The sequence below is a fragment of the Bactrocera tryoni genome, chromosome 3 (assembly GCF_016617805.1).
Source record: "Bactrocera tryoni isolate S06 chromosome 3, CSIRO_BtryS06_freeze2, whole genome shotgun sequence".
NCBI classification, from domain to species: Eukaryota; Metazoa; Arthropoda; class Insecta; order Diptera; family Tephritidae; genus Bactrocera; species Bactrocera tryoni.
The window spans coordinates 60,704,645-60,725,799 of record NC_052501.1 but is presented as its reverse complement, the minus strand read 5'-3'; the positions used below and the strand labels follow the sequence as shown (position 1 = coordinate 60,725,799).

Below are 21,155 nucleotides of genomic sequence, written 5' to 3'. Positions count from 1 at the left end.
ACGACCAAAATCACATTTTAACCATTAACCACACCCCGTATTCACCCGATATGGCACCGTGCGACTTCTTTCTTTTCGGAAAAATGCATTTGCCCATGAAAGAAAAGCGTTATGTAGACGTAGAGGCCATTCAAAAGGCATGCACCGGAATACTGGCGGCCATACCGGCCAACGAGCTGAAACACTCGTTCGACACGCGTTTGGACCGTGCGAAAAGATGTATTGAAACAGAAGAAGACTATTTTGAATAAAATAAATTGATTTTGCCGAAAAACCGAAAGTCCTGTTTACTTTGGAATGCACCTTGTATGTTGCAATAAGTTCACCACCTTCTAACTTAATCCTTAAACGGCTGGCGGTTCTACCAGGAACCAACCCCTGCTTTTGTAAAATTATCATGTATGAATATGCATTTTTAGATATTACATGACGTCACATGTTGCTTTGATATATCAGTTATCTTTTAGCTCAGTCGCCACTTGTGAGTGAGCTTTGTAGTCATTTACGTTTTGATTTGAGTAAGAGTGCATCGAAAAAATAATTTCAAGAAAAATTTTGTATTTTCAAGTGATTATTGTGAAAGTAATAATAATTATATAAAAATATGTGTAAAAATATGTACTTAAAATGTAATGAGCACCTAGTGGTTCTTCAAAGGACCAATCAATAAAACACCCTGTAAATTCGAAAATTATGATTTTTAAGAAAAATCGTACAATAAATGTGGTTGGTAACCGACAATTATAATATGTATATATCAAAATTTTGAATGAATCGGAGTTATCGGGCTTTTAAGGGTTGAGAACTTCAGCAGGGCACGTATTAAGAGTTTATGTTCCCAAATGCTTTAATATTAAACACTTCAGTTCACTTCTATTCAAATTTATACATCTCACGCAATTTATTCCCTATAATGAGAGACGAGTTATCAATTCAGTAGTGCAGACTAACTCATACTTTGCTCATCCATAAAATGTTATGATATGAATGCTATATGAAGATTGTAAGCAAATCAGTACGTAACCAGACAATAAAAAAATTGTGTACTACTGTGACAACCTTTGCGATATACAGTGGCGTAGCTACAACTTCGGGCGCCCGGGGCCAAGGATGTTCTGCCGCCCCCCTTTATCTACCTACCTAAATATCTTCGATATTAAGTATATAAAATTTAGGAAGGCCACGTACCACCGCTGATTCTGAAGTTCCAAAATTCTCACAATACGGTTTTTGAGGAAATTGATAGTAAATTTACAAGACATCTTATTAAAACCCATTTTCGCCCTATATCATGTACACTTTTGACACAATTTTCAGGAATTTTTGCCCGAATTGGAGTTTTAAAATACAGCGAAGATCGTTTTTCCGCCCCCAAGACGTTGCGCCCAGGGCGACGGCCCCCTTCGACATTGATGAAACTGATTAATTTTAGATATTCTCAATTTTTATTCCAGTAGTTAATATGTTTACAAATATTGTCTACAATTTGGCATAAGTGGACTCATATGCCACCATATCACCGCTGATATCGCTTAACTTTTGGCAACCAGCTAAAGCAAGTGTAATTTCAAGATCTTTCTTAAGAACACTTAACAAGTCTTCAACACCCTTTTGTCCATTACATGCCAGACCCCAGAGTGCGGCGCGGCCAACAAAAACCATTTTAGCGCCTAAAGCTAATGCTTTGAAAATATCATTCCCCTGTGTGACACCACCATCTAACATCACAATTAGATCATTACCCACCGCTTTAACCACTTCAGGAAGTGCTTCAATGGAAGCTGGTACAGTATCTATTTGTCTTGCACCATGATTAGATACAATTATGCCGGCACAGCCGAATTCACGCGCCAAAATGGCGTCTTCACGTGTTAGTACACCCTTAACGATTACAGGCAGTCGCGTAAGGTTTACCAACCATGCTACATCCTTCCACGTTAGGGTCGGATCGAATTGACTGGAAACGTAGGCATTGATACCAGAAACTGCCTCTTCATCAGTACGTACGCCATCTGCTTTGATACCCTCAAAGTTAGCGAGATGAAGATGTGGCGGCAGGCTGAATTTATTACGAATATCCGAACGACGTTGGCCAAATATTGGTGCGTCGATAGTTAGAACTATTGCTTTAAAATTAGCCTTCTCAGCACGTCGCACCATTTGTTCGGTAAGCGCCCTAAAAATTAAGAAAATTAATTAGATAAAGCAATTGCAATAGCAACGGCATATAATGAATTTACCGATCTCTATAAACGTAAAGTTGAAACCATTTATTGGTATCGGGTGCCTCAGCCGCGACTTCTTCAATTGACATGGTGGACAGTGTGCTCAGTATATAAATAGAACCGGCATTTCCGGCTGCACGCGCATTTCCACCCTCGCCTTCCGGATGCGCTAATTTTTGCATAGCTGAGGGTGCAATTCCCAAGGGCCATTTTAGATCAATGCCCAATACTTTGCAGCGAGTATCGATGTTGGAGACATCACGCAGAAAACGCGGGCGTATACGGATTCTGAAATAATCAGTTAAATTAAAGATTGGATTAGCTTTATTTCAAAAACTATGTTGTCAATAAGAATCGAAATAGATATAGATATGATATCTATTGAGAAATTAAGTGGGTTCTATCGTCCAAAAACCAAATCCTTCCAATATACTCGTAGTAGCAAAATTATTTATTGTTTAGATGGCGTGCTGAAGATAGCGTGTCCGCGGATTAAAAAAAAAAACGGAAAAAGCTCAATAAATACCAGTAATTTTGATTTTTGTAAGAGACATTGCGCAGTAAAACTAACGAGAGAGTAAGGTCCTGTTCCGTAGAAAACGAAGACGGTCGTATTGGCCGTAAAAATTATAACCATCGTTTTCTTAGATTTATAAGGTGCGATTTACATACATGGATTACATGGAGTATGGAAAAAGTGACAGCGCTCCGTTACGTCGAATTATTGGGGCGACGTGAAACTGCAAAGGATCTTCTGCGAATGATAGGCATCTTGTCGTGGTACAGGGGCTTAAGTCGCGAGGCAAACCCAGCTCCTCCCAACCGGTGTGAGTGATGCTGCATGACAATTCCCACGACACTCGGTTCTACGCACCGGAATTGACCCGGATTTTATCCGGCCAAGGGCTGTTTTTTCGTCGATCTAACCCCGTTAGCATAGGTGAATATAAAACAACCAAGTTTGCTGAGATGGAGACTGTAAACATGTGTAAAATCAGATAATAACCATGCCCACTCTCCATGTAACGGTTATGTTGAAAACTACTAAAAGTGTTCCGTAATAGGAGCAGGAGTTTAGAGGTTGGGTGGGTTTGAAAATTTCAGAAATCGTATTAAATAGTACAATATGCTTAAAATATTGTTCCAAAAATTTAAAATTGATGTTGTTCAAAGTCTGAGAAAAATTTAAATTTAAATTTTTTTATTTCTCTCGTTCAAAAACGAGATTTAATTATCTACTAACAGTATATTTTTAGTTTTTCAATTTTAAATAAACCAATAACAAGTTGTGCTGTCCACGGCGAGAGCATTTTTTTGTGAGACCCAGGGAGATGAGGTCTCAACGACTGAATTTTCAACATTTGTATATCAAAATCTCTCCTGAGACATTGTTTGTACCTTTGATATGCCATTTTATATTTTTGAAATATATGATTGTTTAAATTAAAAAAAAAATCGTAAAAATACTTTTTTTGTGTGCCTCTGAAACCCATCTAATCCCTTAACAAGCGGTGTTGCACCGCCCACCTTTAGATGAAACCCTTGATCTCAGGAACAACCTGACCATTAGCAAACAAATTTGGTTTGCGAGGTTACCCAAAAATACCCATCATACGTTTTAAAAATGATAATATAAATATTTTGGAACTTCCCGTTGATTTTATATTGCATCTATAGTTTAATATGTAAGGAATCTTCATAAAATTCAGAGGGAACCTCTTTCTAATAACAGAATATCCCCTTATCACAAATAGATGAAATCAGGGATTATTGCCCTCCTAAGCCCCCATGACTTTATAACATATTATTCGTACATCTATTGGGTTTATCAATTAATTTGCTCTATATCTGGTAATGTTATATCGTAATACAAGCACGGGATGATGTCGGGTCAAAATGTTCCATGCATCTGTATCTAAATATTAAAAACCCTTGAAATATAAATACGCCGTTATAATTTACCTTCTAAACACTTCACGATTCAAATTAAGTGTATATTGTTCACCAGCTCCGCTGCGATAATAATCCAAAGCGTTCTTCTCCAGCACACTATGTGCCTTCTTTTCAAAATCATCCACACAAACAAAAACCATTTTCTTTTTCAAATATATGTTTATGTATTATAATATAAATAATATAATATAATATACACTAAATGCAGTAAATTTATTTTCGAAGCGTTTAAAATGTAAATTGCAGTTGTTGCGTACGTGAAAGCTCAAAAAAAACTGTTCACTATTTCAATTGTTTAAGGCGTCGTTTGCTGTAGCTTTATGTTAATGATCGCTCTGAGTAGAATCCTAGGCTTCTTATCTCTACAATATGACTAGCACATCTAAACAAAGGTCTGACTTTTGTGTATTGGATTAGGTTTTAGTGATTATTATTATATTATGTTTGTTTTGAAGAGATAACGCCATCTATACGTTTTGATAATCAACAATAGTAAAGTGCATGTGATAAGAGTGCGCAAAACTTTCGCATACTCGTAATAATATCTAAAATGCATTCCTTTAAATTGTGTCCAATTATATTTTCTGGCTTTTAGCAAAGTTAATTTCTCTATAATTATTGGTGTTCTGACTGGTGTCTGTAAAATATATTTACATACATACACTCGGTGTGGCTAAATATTCTGTCGCTGAGGCTCTTTGCCAAAGCTGTTTGGAGGAAGACGAGGTGGAATCATCTTATCACTTCCTTCTCTGAGGCTGAGATTGAAATATTTCGGTAGAAACACCTTTGATAATTTAACGCCTTAATAAATTTGTAATCAGCACAAAACGATTTATCGATCAATGAAGATCTGGTTACCGACCTTTGGGAGCTTATGTTAACACAAAGGACGAATTTCTGTCCAAATGAGATTCAGCGATTAAGCTGTTTCAAAATATTTACTGATATGTATATATTAAGCTTTGACTAGATCTGTTTACTGTTTTTTACTTTTAAACTAAAATTTTTTGGGTGATTGCCAATAAGTTGCTTATAACTTCTACATGTAAGGAAGAGTTAACATGTTCACTTCAGTCACTTAATACATATTGGAAGTATAAATATAGAGCAGTATAAATAATTATATTAGATATATGGACTAGATCAAGGTCTGTACTGATTTCATTCATTTTCGACACTAGAACTCATTGTGGCCAATAAAATCTATCTGCTTAGATAGAGTCAACCGGATCGTTGAAAATAATTATATAAATTATTTGTGGGCTAGGGATAGCACGGAACTGATTTTGGCACTAGGCTGCATTGTAATCAGGGGAAGGTTCCTACTCGCTTCGATTAGATAACTTACAAATTAACCGATATGAACAAAAAGATTATACTCTGTGTAACATGTTGCGAGAGAAAAAATTAAAAACGAATTTATATTGAATATAGAAAATATATTTATTTACTCAGATTTTTTCCAATCTTTGCTTAAGCACACTGTTTTGAAAATACAAGGTGCGTTCCAAAGTAACAGGACTTAAAAAAAAAACAAGTTTTTTCGGCAAAATCAATTTATTTTATACAAAATAGTCTCCTTCTGCTTCAATACATCTTTTTGCACGGTCCAAAAGCATGTCGAACGAGTGTTTTAGCTCGTTGGCCGCCAGTATTCCGGTGCAAGCCTTTTGAATGGCCTCTACGTCTGCATAACGCTTTCCTTTTATGGGCAAATGCGTTTTTCCGAAAAGGAAGAAGTCGCACGGTGCCATATCAGGTGAATACGGGGAGTGGTTAATGGTTAAAATGTGATTTTTGGTCAAATAATCGTCCTTCGAATGTTCGATTCTGAGCAAGCACACACATTTCGTAAGCCCAAATACTCGGTCAAAATGTATAAATCGATAATTTGGAGATGTTCAATTCTATTTCAATGAATTTCAATAATGATTTCGGCTGATTTTTGATGAATTTACGCACAGGTTTTTGATCACGGATTTTGATTGACCCCATTGTTGATCGTTATTTATGTCCTCACGACCACTTTGAAAACGTTGAAACCACTCGTGCACTTGTTTCATCAATTGAAATCCAAAAAAATAATTCTCACACCACATTATGAGAAGCAGCCCCAAACCATTATATTGCAGCCACAGGGTTTAAAGGACTTAGTCGTGTAGCGGATGCACATTTTTTGTTTTTATGGACGTCGGAGTCAAGAATGATAGAATACAAGATTACGACGACCGCCATTACGAAACGTCATAGTTCCGTGTTGAGAAGAACAAGAGTGAAAAACTGTCAAATAGTTTGCAAATTGTAAACAGAAAAGTAAACACTTTTGTAAATTCGCAAAATATTATTAATTCTTTCGATTTTAATGAAAAGTTTTAGTGAAGCGATTGAATATTGTTGAGTGAAAAGATTTGAATCATTTCTAAAGAAATATATCGGCCTACTGATAATAAAATTGTCTATTAAGTTGTGATTCAAATGGAAAAGACGTTTCTTGTGTTGTATATAAATATATACATATATTATAAGTTTAGATGTATCAGATAAATTGCCTGAGGTTCATAATATCTTCATCTCTAAAGTGATCTCTGCATATTAAAAGAGGATTTAGTATTAAATATAGGTATCATTTCTTCTGCAAAATAACACCCATTTTTTGGCAACTTTTAAATCGGCCGGAAAACTGAAAAAACTCGTTTTCGATCCTTTAATTGCATAATAATTATTACAACAAGCCACTGCACATTTCATTTTAAAAAATTAATATATTTATGCTTAGAAATTTAAATAAATACAACAGTACACTTTCACTGGTTTTCTTCATTTGAACAATTTCCACACATGCTACTTACTCTATTTATTGTGGATGTGCCTAAAACTAATTATATATTTTCTCGCAACAATATTCTAAACATTCCACTGAAATTTTTCCTGCAAAGACGAATGAATTAATATTATTTTGGAAATTCCAAAAGTGTTTACTTTTCTGTTTACAATTTGTATGCATTTCTATGCTTGTTCTTCTCAACGCAAAACTGTTACGTCACGAAATTGTTGAACAATGTATTTGTTTTTGTAAGAATTGCCACGAGCTAAACCGAAAAAAACTAACTGTAAACTAGTGTCGTAATCTTATATTCTATCATTCTTGGGTCGGACGTGACTCCGACGGACAAAGATTGCGCAATGACGAGTTCAAATTTTGTTCGTTCTGCGCATCTACGTCACGGTTGACCAACTTACAATCAGCTGATTTTCAGTTGGTTGTTTTTCTTTGCAATAAGAAGCAATTTTGTATTGCAGGCATACAAAATCATGAATATCATCAAATTTAACATCAATATAAGTGAATATTAATAAAAGATATCAATATAAGTGAATATTTTATAGTGGACATTTACCTACATATTCATTTAATTGAATTTTCATTGTATTATTTAAAAAGAGACAATCTTTGCTGTGTTTGTTTCAACCATATACATTTATGTAAATAAAAGGATTGAATATTTTGTAACCAAGTATCAATTTATTGTTTTATTTAATTTTCTTTTTCCGTCCGTCCGTTGAGAGAATCTCCAAGTCATCATTTTTTTCGATTGGGTCAGTGGAATTTAGATCAACTGACACACGTTGAAAAATATTACCTGCAAAAATATAATAAACATACGTATGTACATGCGTATCAATAAATGGAATAAATTGTTAGTTATTATTATTAGTATAATTAGGATAAAAAACAGTGGTTAGTATGCAAAAACTTAGATTGTATGTAAGTACATATTTGCATTTGTTAACATCAATACAATTTTATATAATAATGTTTTCTGTAGTTTTAGGTTTATAATACTATGTACGTGTAATATTTTGATAATTACCGGTTAGAGATAAGTAATTTCCTTCCAAATCTGGTGTGTTGTCGACTTCAGCATTGCCTTCTTCTGTGATCGCTCCTTCTTTGTGACCAAGTATATAGGAACGCAGCCTATATTTGAACTCCTGCCTGTCAGGGTGATCGTGAAGACCGCCTTTTGACCTGATTACGCCAAAAAAAATTTCCAAAACGTCCTGGTTCAATCGATAGGTCAAAACGTAATCAATTTTGTGCTGCTGTCTTAAGTCATCCAGCAGCAATTTCAAAGCATTATTGCTTTGGAGTATACCTGTAAATCATAAGCAAAATCAAAAACTGTAGAAAATCAACTTATCTAAATATATACATACATATGTAGCTTGAGTATTACCTTTTTGGAATGGAAGCAAACCATTTTTACCAATGACTCTCATTGATGAAACCATCTCCGTCATCTGTTCCAGTACATTATTTGAATCCATTGTTTTAATGCGGCTTTATCCTTAGGGAAATGAAAAAATCTCCACTTCGTAGCAGTATTTTTACCATTGTTATTATTACAACCGAACACTGCACAACGCATTTTAAAAATATAGAATTTAACAAATAATATAACACTTGAAAACACAATTCGAATTCACTTTCAATAGCGCGGGCGAATAATAAGTCAACCGTGACGTCAGCAAGAACAGCTGACTGAAAGCAAACATGCGCATTGCGTAATCTCTTTCTCTATCATTCTTGCGTCCGACCATCATTACCTATCACATTAATTTTGCATTCAGACCACAGAATATTTTTTTTTTTTAATTTTCAGCTCTACCCTAATAAAAGTGTCGATTTGCAAACGGAATAACATTGCATCTATACCGTTTTTTTAGCATTAGCACCTTTCAGGACAATATGTCAAAGAGATTTTTCTCCACAAGTCGTCTGCTTAACGTTCTTGAAGAAATTTGTGCACCTAATTCTTTTTGAATAGCTGTAGCGATGTTAAACGGATCGAGTTTCGACAATCTAGCAATATTTCGACCAACATCCGCTCTACTTTTTTAAACTTTTTCGGAAATTTAAGGGCATCAAACACAAATTTTTGGGACACATTCAATATGTTTGCAATTCTCATTGTGACCCATTCCTTGCAAATTTTGGACGCACAATCCTTCCTCCTCTGAACAATGTTTTGCTCGACCTATTTTCCTACATAAATTCATAATGGATACAAATATTCATTCCACAGATCTAATTAAGGTAATATAACTACTTATTAAGCTTTTGAAATTCAATATTTTTCTTTTATGAAACCATTTCACTATTGATTATATTATTTTGTCATTAAGCACTATTTATACTTTTTAAATTGCAATTAACTGTAAAACTCGATAACGCTATCCTTTGTTGTTATGCAGAATAGCTACAACATAAATAAAAAATTAAAAAAAAAATTCATTGTTTTTTTTTTATTTTTTTTTTTATTTTATAAAAGCTTACATAATAATACAATTATTATACAAACTTAAGAAAATACGCAGCACTAGCATCATGGGCTATCGGCCGACTGGTTATGTTATATGCGTCGAAGAAGGTCGCTGTCTTTCAAAAAGTTGTAGATTTTCGAAATGTTGTTGCTTGAGGGATCCATCAATAAAATTATTGGATCAGTATTATTGAAGATTGACAGTCTATGAGTTTGAAGTGCTGGACAATGTTGCAGAAGATGCAATAGATTTAAATCTGAATCACAAAACGGGCATTGGTTGATCTGAGTGCCATTTAGTATGTGAGCGTGTGTGATAATGGAGTGGCCAATGCGAAGTCTGATATATGGAATGATATAATTAGATGAAAGCGATGACGGAAAGGATGGTTTGATACGATTTGAATTTATTCTAGAGTAGTGGTGTCTGTAATTCATCCAATCAAGCGCCAATTTAGTGGATCTTTGTTGAATAATAAGCCGTTTTATATCACTCTTAACAAACAAGGCAGATGTAGTTGTTGGAGTGATGCACACCTCCTTAGCCACCGAGTCCGCAAAAGTATTTCCAATGATTCCAGAGTGACCGGGTATCCACATTATTTTTAGTCTATGTGCTAACAAAAACAACAGCGATCTAATGCCAATAATGACGTCATTGTAGTTACTGCGGTTTTTTAAAGCTTGAAAACACGATAGACTATCTGTACAGATGATGAATTTACCAAGGTTTTGTTGGGCATACTGGACAGCTTTGAGAATACCGTAGCTTCAGCGGTAAAAATTGAACAAAATGGAAATAATAAACCATACGATATTCTTTGTTGGTTATCATCAACTACAGCAAAAGATGTATGCGACGATTTGGAGCCATCAGTATATATAAACTGCCAACCAAAAGATTTGAAGTGCGCAGATAATTCCAAAAATCGAGATTTATACACAGTGCTTGGAGTGATGGATTTGCGAAGAAAAGTAAGATCACTAATGAAAGAAGATTCATTTACTTTCCACGGTGGAATATATTTACTGCAAGGCAGCAATATTTTAAGCGGCAACTCATTGGTTTTAGCAAACAAAGCACTTTTAAAAATAGAAGACGGTATTTTAGGAGACCTCTTTCTGCAAAGTGATGATTGAAAGTCCTTTTTTATAGTAAAGTTCGTGCTGAGTATGAGTTTTGAATAAAGCTTATTTAAGCTATCTTCCACTGCATCTTTTAGAGAAGGTAGGCCAGCTTCCGTCAGTATGTTTTTAATTGGCGATGTTGGAAACACTCGAAGAGAACAACGAACTGAAGAATGATAGGGCGCAGCAAGCATCTTTAGATGATTCTTAGAATGATGTCCATAAATTTCCAAGCCATAATTAATTACAGATGAGATGAGGGCTTTAGTGACGTTGACCAGTAAAGCCGAGCCGATGAGTGAGCGCTTACATGAGAGGTATTTAATAATATTTAAATTAACAAAAAGTCTTTTTCTTATATACTGACAATGTTTCTTAAATGTATACTTAGAGTCTAATACAATACCAAGGAACTTAATACTATCTGTACACAAAATGTTTGTATTATCAAATGTGAGCGTTGGGATAGTACATTGATGTTTTTTACAAATATGAAAAAGTTTCGATTTAGGAAAAGATATTGATGTGCCTGAAGTAGAGGACCAACGAGAAAGACGCAATAAAATTTCAGAGAAAGTAATTGTTACTGAAGTCAAATTTGAAGTTTTTGAGAATAAAATTAAATCATCAGCATAAATCTGATGCCGGATAGTAACAAAATCTGATAGAATGGTACTGATTTCATCAAATGCAATAGTAAATAGGATCACCGAGAGCGGTGACCCTTGTGGGGTACCATTATCTAATGGTAGAACAGAGGATGAAACATTGGATATGATAACACTTAATTTACGGTTGGATAGGAAAGATTTGACAAAGTTAAAAATACGAGAACCCACTCTCCACCTACTAAGCTGTCTTAACACTACATGAATCCCAATCCTGTCAAATGCTTTTAGGAAATCTAAAGAAAGAATAGAAACATGATTTTTGTGGGACAGAGTATCAGAGATAAAGTGATCAAGGTGCAGGAGAGCATCCAACGTACCCTGCCCCCTCTTGAACGCAACTTGGTTGTGCGAAATGAGATTATTAGATTGAGCATACCAGGCGAGTCTAGTAGCAATAATCTTTTCAATCAATTTACCAAGGCAAGGAAGAAGGGAAATGGGACGATAACTGCTGACCACACCAGGAGGTTTACCAGGTTTTAAAATAGGAATAATCGCGCTAGTCTTCCAGAGGACAGGGTAGTTGCCACTGAGAAAAATACTATTGTAAAGTTTGACTAGACGGGATATAAGGAATGGAGGAAGGTGCTTGATGATAAGGTAAGAGATTTTATCAATGCCAGGAGTTTTGCCCTTGACTGACGAGAGGGCTAAATTAAAATCAAGTTCAGATATATCGGCATCTAAATATTCAGCTGATTGAGATAAGGTGGAAGGAGGAAGGTAAGGAGAGCAAAAGGAAGAAAGTTTACTAGAGGAAAAATCAGAAGAGAAATTGGAGTCCAAAGAAATATTGGAAAAGTGGGTGGCAAACTCTAAGGCTATATCTTTGGGATATAGTAGAGTGCCCCGAGGAGTATTTAAATAAGTGATAGGAGAAGAAGGTGATAAACCAGCCAGTCTTTTCATATCAGTCCAGATTTTTCTAGAATCCGAAGAAGAAGTGATATTATTCGTAAATTCTTGGAAACAATGAACCTTAGCAGCCTTAGCTTTATGGCGAAAAAGTGCATTGGATTTTTTGTAAGCTATTAAGTTTGCACTAGAACGTAAACGTTTAAATTGATGCCATGCGATCTGTTTCAGATTTCTTAGTGCAGAAAGCTCATTATTCCACCAAAGAGGAGCAAGCTTGACTGGTTTAGAAGAAGAAAGGGGAAAAGAATAGTTAGAAGCAGAACGTATAATTTTTTGGATTCTAGAAGCCTCTTGATTTATATTGGGAAGAAAAGGGGAAATAACGTGAATGCGAAAAACAGGCTTCTTCAAACCTATCCCAATCAGCCGAATCAGTTTTAAACCGAATCCTGGGCTTAAAAAATGAATGAGGGCGAGAAGTAGATATTTTGGAAAGGATGGGAAAATGATCACTGCCATGGAGATCATCAATACAACACCAGGATATTTTTGAGGAGAGGGAGGCAGAACATATGGAAAGATCAATATTAGTGAAGGTAGAGTGAGTGGAAAAAATGGGTGGGGGAACCATCATTTAAAACAATGCAGTTGGATCTTAGTAAGGCATCCTCAATGCTACGTCCCTTGGAGTTAGCCGAAGCAGAGCCCCAAAGGGGACTCCAAGCATTGAAGTCACCACACAAGATAAAAGGATTTGAACCGGAAGGAATAAGATTTAAAAATTCAGTAGTAGAAAATGATTGATCAGGAGGGGAATAAGCACAGATGATTGAAATTTTATAGGGGGCGAGGATCTCAATAGCTACAGAAGAAAAAATTGAAAGGGGTATGGGAAGTAATACGTGAGGTAGATTTCTTTTAACTAGGATGGCAACTCCCTGCTTGTTGGTGGTGTTATGTGGGAGATTAATAAAATATCCCACATAAGCCCTAGGGGTAAAAGCTGAGGCATTATAAGATAGGTGAGTTTCATTCAACAGGATAATAGATGGATTGTACGATCCCATAAGTAACTCTAAGTTAATATAATTATTAACATAACCGTTAATGTTCCATTGAAGAAGTGTAATCATATCATATGTAAACTTATAAAAGAAAAAAGTTAAGCTACGAATATTTTATTTAAACTAAATGTCTTCATTGTAAGAAGGAAAATTGGGTAATGCAAGAGGATCTTGGTGAGCAGGAGAGGGTGGGGGAGGGTGTGATAGGACAGGAGGAAAGGATATTGAGAGGAGAGTCAGAGATGGATAAAGGGGAAAAGAGAGGGGAAGGAGAAGTGACAGAAGAGGAGGTAGGATGGGTTGGAAGGGATTGTTTAGATGAATTGATGTCTGTAGTTGTTGTTAGATTAGTTTTGGTAGGATTGTTGGATTTGTTATTAAGTGTTGTTTCATTATTGATTTGATAAGTATTGTTAGAAATTTTAGCTATAGAGGCAAAAGAGTTTGCATTAGAAGTTGTATGAGAAAATTGAATTTTATACTTGGTAACAGCTTCACGCATACTACATTTATAAATAGTTTTAATTTTTAATATTTCTTTGGATTGTTGATATTTAGGGCAAGTATTAAATGATGCCGGGTGGTCGCCCGAGCAATTTGCACACATTATTCTCTTACATTCAGTAGGTGGGGTATGATCGGAAGGGAGGTTGCATGAGACACAAGAAGGTGAATTACGGCAGTATTTTGCTGTGTGGCCAATTAATTGACATTGCTTACAACGCATAGGATTAGGGTAATACGGACGGACAGTGAGGTTCCTCCAGGCAACATCAATTCTTTCAGGAAGTTTGTATTTATCAAAAGTTAATAAAACTACACCCGTAGGATTACGGGAGCCGTCAGCAATTCGTGAAAACTTATGTACAGCAGAAACACCCTGCTCCTTAAGACCATCAACAATATCTTCTTCTGATAAGTTATTCAAGAATGGGGCGTATATGGTGCCTTTAACCGTATTCAAAGTATTATGAAGCTTGACATTGATATGACCTCCGCCAGGTAAAATTTTTGCAGAAAGAAATTTGCTAGCTGTTTTGTTGTTATTTACAAAGAGCAGTAGGCTACCATCACGTAGCTCAGTAACTTTACTTACTTCCTTACTGATTGCTTGAATACCTTTATACGTAGCGAAGCATGATGACGAATTAAGTGGCTTGTTGTCGTCCAGCGATGACATGACCAAAAATTTTGGATCATCCGTGTTTGAGACTGGTAATTCTGGAAATTGGTCTAACGGGATCGGATTTGGTTTTTTTCTTTTCTTTTTCATTATTGGAGATAATAGGGAAAACCTATTATCCCCTAATTTGGTGGCCCCAGGGGCCATAGTAAACGCGAATTTTAGTTTAACAAATTAAGAAATTAAGTGATTGAAAAGATATAAAACGATAAAAAATTAATTCACAAACAAAGCACGAGCGTAATATAAACGCAGAACAAACCGTTATACCGTTTTAACAAACTCAATAAGCACAGAGCGAAAAGCAACCGGTTACGATGACAGTTCGACGGTGAATGATTCATTGTTTTAAAATAAAACCTTTGATTATATTTTATTGTACTATTATAATATGTATGTTAAGCTACCAGCATCACTTTCTCACAGCAGCATCACGATTTTCGTTCTTAACCACTTCCATTGTACTATATACAGTAAATGAGAGTCTTCATATAAATATTCTAACGGGAGCAAAGACAATGAAAAAATATTATTTATTAAATAACCATCGCAGATGATACTGCCTCACATAGTACAAATTATGTAGTATAAGTCGAAGTCGACAAGATTTTGGACAAACTCTTCTAATGAATTATGGTGCTCTTTCTTTGGCGAACACAGTTCACGACCATCTGGCAACCACTCCACTACAATTGTCTACTGTAATAACGGTTCTTTTGAAATTTAACGGATTTGTCATTGAATTCTCAATGGTCATTACAACTCCATCCCTACATAGTATACCATGAACTGCGTTTGCAATTGCCCACAATTATGCTTGATGCCAAAAATTTAAAATGACTGTGATTTTAAATGACAGATATTCGTCGGCGCGTATGAGTAACTTTTTATTAATTATTTTACTAAAATAATAAGTACTTTTTAATAAAAAAGGCATATACTCCTGCTATAAGAAGAGATCAAAGGGAATGGCCCCTTGGTTTTGTGAAGAGGGTTTTCCCTTCCAACATATTTTAAATATTATTCTTACCTAGGAAATTATTCTTACTTTTTTTCTGCCTTCGGATTTTTTGATAGTAACGAACTCTATAAATCAATATATTAACAATAGGGGTATTCTCTTGCTCTTGCAAGATTGCAGATTGCAAAAATACTATACCGAAATATACAAGAGCACGAGAGCACCCATTGCAGAATCTAGTGATATATGAATGGCTAATTCGGTAAATTTGTTGTGAATGACTATTAAGCATGGCTATTGTGAATTGGCGCACCTTCTGCATACATTTTTAAGAAAAAAAACTGTAACAAATCTTTAAAATTTAAATAGAAATAATAAAATCCATTTCAAACTTATCTTCCTCAACAATTTAACGACGTAATATGTCTTTATGTAAAATGGCAACTACAACAGGGTTGCAATTATATTTTTGTGTGACATTGCACGCAAATATACATAGGTTTTGGTCTGACATATTTTACAGCCCTTGCAAATATTTTTCTGCGTGTGTTTGTTGTTGTGCCGTTGTAAATCTGCAATTCTTGCACCGTGCACCGGATTTTGCAAGAGCAAGAGAATACCCCTAATATGTTTTTCTCCCAAATACACAATTCTTATTTGCTCAAAATTTACCTAGATTACACTAAATTATTTAAATTTAACTAACTTCTTATATATAAGTATTATAAAATAGGGGTATTCTCTTGCTCTTGCAAAACCCTTGCACGGTGCAAGAATTGCATATATTTCCTCTTGATGCACCGGCACAACAACAAATACACGCAGAAAATTATTTGCAATGGCTGTAAAATATGTATGTCAGACCAAAACCTATGTATATTGCATGCAATGTCACGTAAAAATATAATTGCAACCCTGTTTTAGCTGTCATTTTACATAAAGACATATTACGTCATTAAATTGTTGAGGAAGGTAAGTTTTAAATAGATTTTATTATTTCTATTTAAAATATAAAGATTTGTTACAGTTTTTTTTTGTTAAAAATGTATGCAGAAGGTGCGCCAATTCACAATAGCCATGCTTAATAGTCATTCACAACAAATTGACCGAATTAGCCATTCATATATCACTAGATTCTTCAATGGGTGCTCTCGTGCCCTTGTATATTTCGGTATAGTATTTTTGCAATCTGCAATCTTGCAAGAGCAAGCGAATACCCCTAATGTGTTCGATGGTATATCATAGCTACCCTGCAACATATGTGTAAATAAAAAATTTTAAATTTTTAATCGTATGAGTGCCTCTGTAGCTTGCACGTTGTTAAGTAGTAGATAAAGAAAAACGAAAAACGTAAACAACTAGCACGAGGATATTTTTGAAATTATTATATGTTTGTTAATGATCAAATATGAATATGTCAGGTTTGTGCGAGAAAAGGTGAGGAACAGTAATATTTTGTGAATAATATACAATGTTAAATAATATATCTGTCTCATTGCAATAGTTTTGCAGTTGCAACGAAATTCAGCAATTTCTATGGAGGGGGAGACGTTGTTTGGTCTGAAGATGGTGAACGCATTTATTGCTTAAACAACACCGAAGTTTCTGCCATAAATGTATCTACTGGTCAACTTGTACGTGCTTATGGTACCACGGCAGAAATAGCGGAAAATAATTTAACGCCGGGTAATAAAATAGAAAGGAACGAAGATGATCAGCTGGAAGATGAAATTCCTTGTTTTTCACTTTCGCCCGATAATACATTACTTGTAACTGCTCACCGTAGTGGCTTGTTGCGATTGTGGTCTGTCGAATCTGGAAAGGTTGTTAAATTGTGGAAAGGTCAGCATAAAGGCCCAATTGTGAAAGTACAATTTAGCACATGCGGAAAGATTATATGTTCCAGTGGTGCTGATTCCTCATTGCGCATATGGGACTATGTGCGCAGCACATGTATGTGTGCTCTACGGGAATTTAGTGGACCTGCATTGGTTTTAGCATTCCATCCAGATATTAAGCGGACAGAGGTGTATGCCACTGGTGCTGACAACACGATATATTGTTGGAATTATGCTGAAAAGCGATTATTGTTTCAAATGCGTGGTCATCTTTCGCAAGTTACGGCTATAACATTTTTAGGCGGTGAAAATGGTTGCGATTACCTGGCATCTGTAAGTCGGGACAAAGTTTTAATTGTATGGCGTCTTGCCGATGCATCACAATATAAAGTTATACCAATGTTTGAAGAATTAGAGGGCGTAGCGTGTTTGGTTAAAAATAATAATGACCCAGATGTTCTTAACGTAGTTGTATCATGTGCAGCGGGAGCTTTAAAATTGGTGGATTGTAAAACATCAAAATTAACAACATTGACGGAAGATACCAGCCAAGAATTTCGCCAATTATTACATTGTAAACGCTCTGAGCAATTGGCTGTGATAACAGTGGAACAAAATATATTGATATACAAAGCCACTGACGAATGTGTAGCTGCAAATAACGTAGAATGTGCAAAACAGTTAATCGGCTTTAATGATGAAATATTGGATATTTGCTTTTGGGGTGAGAATGACCGTTTCCTAGCTGTAGCGTCTAACAGCAAAAATATTAAAATTTATGATACCGAAGCCAATATGAATTGCAAAATTGCGAGTGGTCACAATGACACCGTTATGACGCTATCAGCTGCTGGAGGTACTAACCTCTTGCTTTCAGCCGGCAAAGATCTTAGCATATGTTTATGGAGAGTGAATCCAAATACGTTTACACTCAACTGTGTGGCCCGCAATAACAGCAGTCACACTTCCACAATTGGTTGCATTGCATTTGGTTGTAACACCGCAGCGTTTTTCGCATCAGTCTCACAAGATGGCAGCCTTAAAGTCTGGAATTTGAAGAAAAATAAGGATGCTCCACACTCCTTCAATTTGAAGTATTCGGCTTTGTCTCACGACAAAGAAGTGAATAGCGTTAGTTTCTCACCAAATAATAAGTTATTGGCCACAGCATCGCAAGACAAAACCGCAAAATTGTGGAGCGCTGACAGCAATGCATTAGTTGGTACACTACGTGGTCATACGCGTGGAGTTTGGTGTGTGCGCTTCTCCCCAGCCGATCAAGTCGTTCTAACATCTTCTAGCGATTGCACACTACGCCTTTGGTCTTTAGCTACGCTAACATGTATTAAACGGTTCGAACAAGAATGTACGGTATTACGTGCTGAATTCATTGACTATGGCAAATATGTAGTATCTGCAGCATCTGATGGTCTACTTAAATTGTGGAGCATAAAAACAAACGAATGTGTGCAAACTTTAGATGCGCATACAGATCGCATTTGGTCGCTAGCAATATCCACACGCAGTGGTAAATGCTTTTATAGCGGCGGTGCAGACTCCAAATTGATACAATGGCAAGATGTGACAACGGTATGTCGAAATGATGAAATTGATAAACGTGCCGAGCTGGTGCAACAAGAGCAAACATTGCAATCGCTGCTACATCAGAAGAAAAATTTGAAAAAAGCTTTTATGTTGGCGCTAAAACTAAGCAAACCTAAAACAACTTATAACATTCTGAGTGACTACGTGCGTGAACGTAACACAGAGCCTGTTCGTGAGTTAATTAATGCATTGAACAGTGATCAACGTGTTACTCTCATGGAGCATACGAAAGCATGGACGACAAATTCACGGCACTGCAAAATTGCCAATCTTGTTTTGCATTACTTACTGAGTGACTACATTGCCGCGCCCACTGAGCATGGCGTGCCTGGCATGCGTAATGTAGTGGAGGTGCTTACGCCATACCTGCAGCGGCACCATAAACGTGTCAATGAGCTGACCAAGGAATTGATGTTCCTCGAGTTCATCGTCAATGGCATTTAAGTATGTATGTACATATATTTGACTTCGAATGGAGTTGATTGGTTTACAATTTGCTAATATTGATTTTTATGTTTTCTTTAATGTACAATTATGAATAAAACAAAAGATTTTATTTTAACGAAATTTTTAGGGTGTTTTTTGATTATACTTATTATATCATTACGTTTACTCAAGTAATATGAATACTGCAATTATTACTTGTGTGGTAAGGTTCATCGAAATCATCTAACAGTAGGACCAGGAAATGTACTCTTTCGACTGGGTCGTACCATAGGGAGAGGTGTGTTAGATTTCAGGGCGTGTTGACCTGTAGACCCTGTTTGGGGGAAAGTAACATGTGACAGGAAGAACAGGAAATGATCTGTTTCGCGGGTTCGGACCAAAGGGAGAAAGGGATTAAGTGAGATGGCTTCATGGGGCATGCAAAGAGGTAATTAGTAACGTGCGGGGACTCATTCTACATTGTACATATAAATATATGACCATATGGTATGTTGTCTCGATTCTGGATAGGTAGGAATTTAACCTGATACAGTGTCCATAACGAAGTTCACTGTACAATGAGGGTCACCCTAAATTCCCGTGGTAACTCGAGCTCCTCATCTGCTATGGTGATTAAAGAAGTATGCCAATCACTGGGACGGAGTCGTTGAAGATGTTGACGGCTGCACTGTGAATGGCGGACCGTATGTGTTTAAAGTTTTTCTGCAAAAACCTTCCAACAGAAATTACTTGGAGAGGAGTGCATTGTGTGTCTGTACCACAAGAATGCAGGTCTTCTAAGTAGGTGTTCTTGCCTGCGATTCACTACATCCAGTTGATGACTGGCCGACCGATTGTCTTGTTTCCTTGTCCTTGCCTCAGGATCTGCCGGCTACTTGAGGATTTTGATTAGGGTCTGAGGCAATAATCGCGGTGGTATGAATACTGAATGATCACAGGCTGTTCTGAACCTTTCGCTATCTATTGATTCAGCAAAGATTGTGAAAATAATAATAATTTATGGAAATATTCATCCATATGTACATACATATCGTCACCTTAAATGCAAAATAACGTATGATCAAAAAATTTGAAGTTGAGTGTTTTATTGATTACGATCCACTACTTCAAATTACATAAGTACATATAAGTTCATACGTCTATCATTTTAAGGTTCTGCTTTCAGATATAACCCAGGTTCAACCAATATTTAAATTTTATGTACAGAAAAGAATGTGCAAGATTTTTGTCAACATTTCTTTATTTAATTTTAAACATATACATATTTTTTACATGTTTTACATTACAGAAATAAATTTTATTTAAACTAATTTCCATTATTATAAATTGGAACATATTTTAAATTGTTTTAATGAAACTTAAACGAAACATGATATCAAAAATAAAAATAATCGAATAATCAACAGAATTTCTATAAAAAATATGTCGCTCACTAGAGTAATTCTTAACTTAACACACACTATATACGCACATATAAAAAAAGTAAGGAAACCATTATATCACTTACAATAAAAGCTAGCTTTTTTCTTAACATTTGCTAACAAAATACACATGTCTGAGCTTGTTAGGAGCTGTCTTTTTACATATGTATATGTGTTTGTTTGCACTTTTCACTTCTATACTAAAAAAATATATACAATTCAAGGCAACTGCACAGTGGGTCGGAATGAAACAAAAAAATTGTGCGTAAAAACGGTTTGCTCATAAAGTACAAAAAAAATGTTGTTTACAACAACTTTTTCACTTTTGCTGCGTTAATTAGCAATAACAGTATTAAGTTTTATATTTGTTATACATATTGTACATATAAATTCTCTATGAAGGTACAAAAGTTCAAACTTTAAAATGAAGTTGTGTGTGTTATGTATGTATATATGTTCTTGTATGCACATTAC

The 21,155-nt window shown here is 35.6% G+C and overlaps 2 protein-coding genes across 2 annotated transcripts; one reads left to right on the top strand and one right to left on the bottom strand.

The window, feature by feature from the left end:
* Positions 1-1,402: 1,402 nt before the first annotated feature.
* Positions 1,403-4,492, bottom strand: LOC120771263 (peroxisomal (S)-2-hydroxy-acid oxidase GLO5). Its single transcript, XM_040099180.1, has 3 exons — positions 4,188-4,492; positions 2,241-2,513; positions 1,403-2,176 (listed from the first exon to the last, which is right to left on the bottom strand). Exons 1-3 carry the CDS (start codon positions 4,316-4,318, stop codon positions 1,480-1,482), a joined length of 1,101 nt encoding a protein of 366 aa, XP_039955114.1. The 5' UTR covers positions 4,319-4,492; the 3' UTR covers positions 1,403-1,479.
* Positions 4,493-16,696: 12,204 nt separating this feature from the next.
* On the top strand, positions 16,697-19,380 carry LOC120772057 (transducin beta-like protein 3). Its single transcript, XM_040100440.1, has 2 exons — positions 16,697-16,807; positions 16,875-19,380. Exons 1-2 carry the CDS (start codon positions 16,779-16,781, stop codon positions 19,255-19,257), a joined length of 2,412 nt encoding a protein of 803 aa, XP_039956374.1. The 5' UTR covers positions 16,697-16,778; the 3' UTR covers positions 19,258-19,380.
* The last annotated feature ends 1,775 nt before the right edge of the window (positions 19,381-21,155 follow it).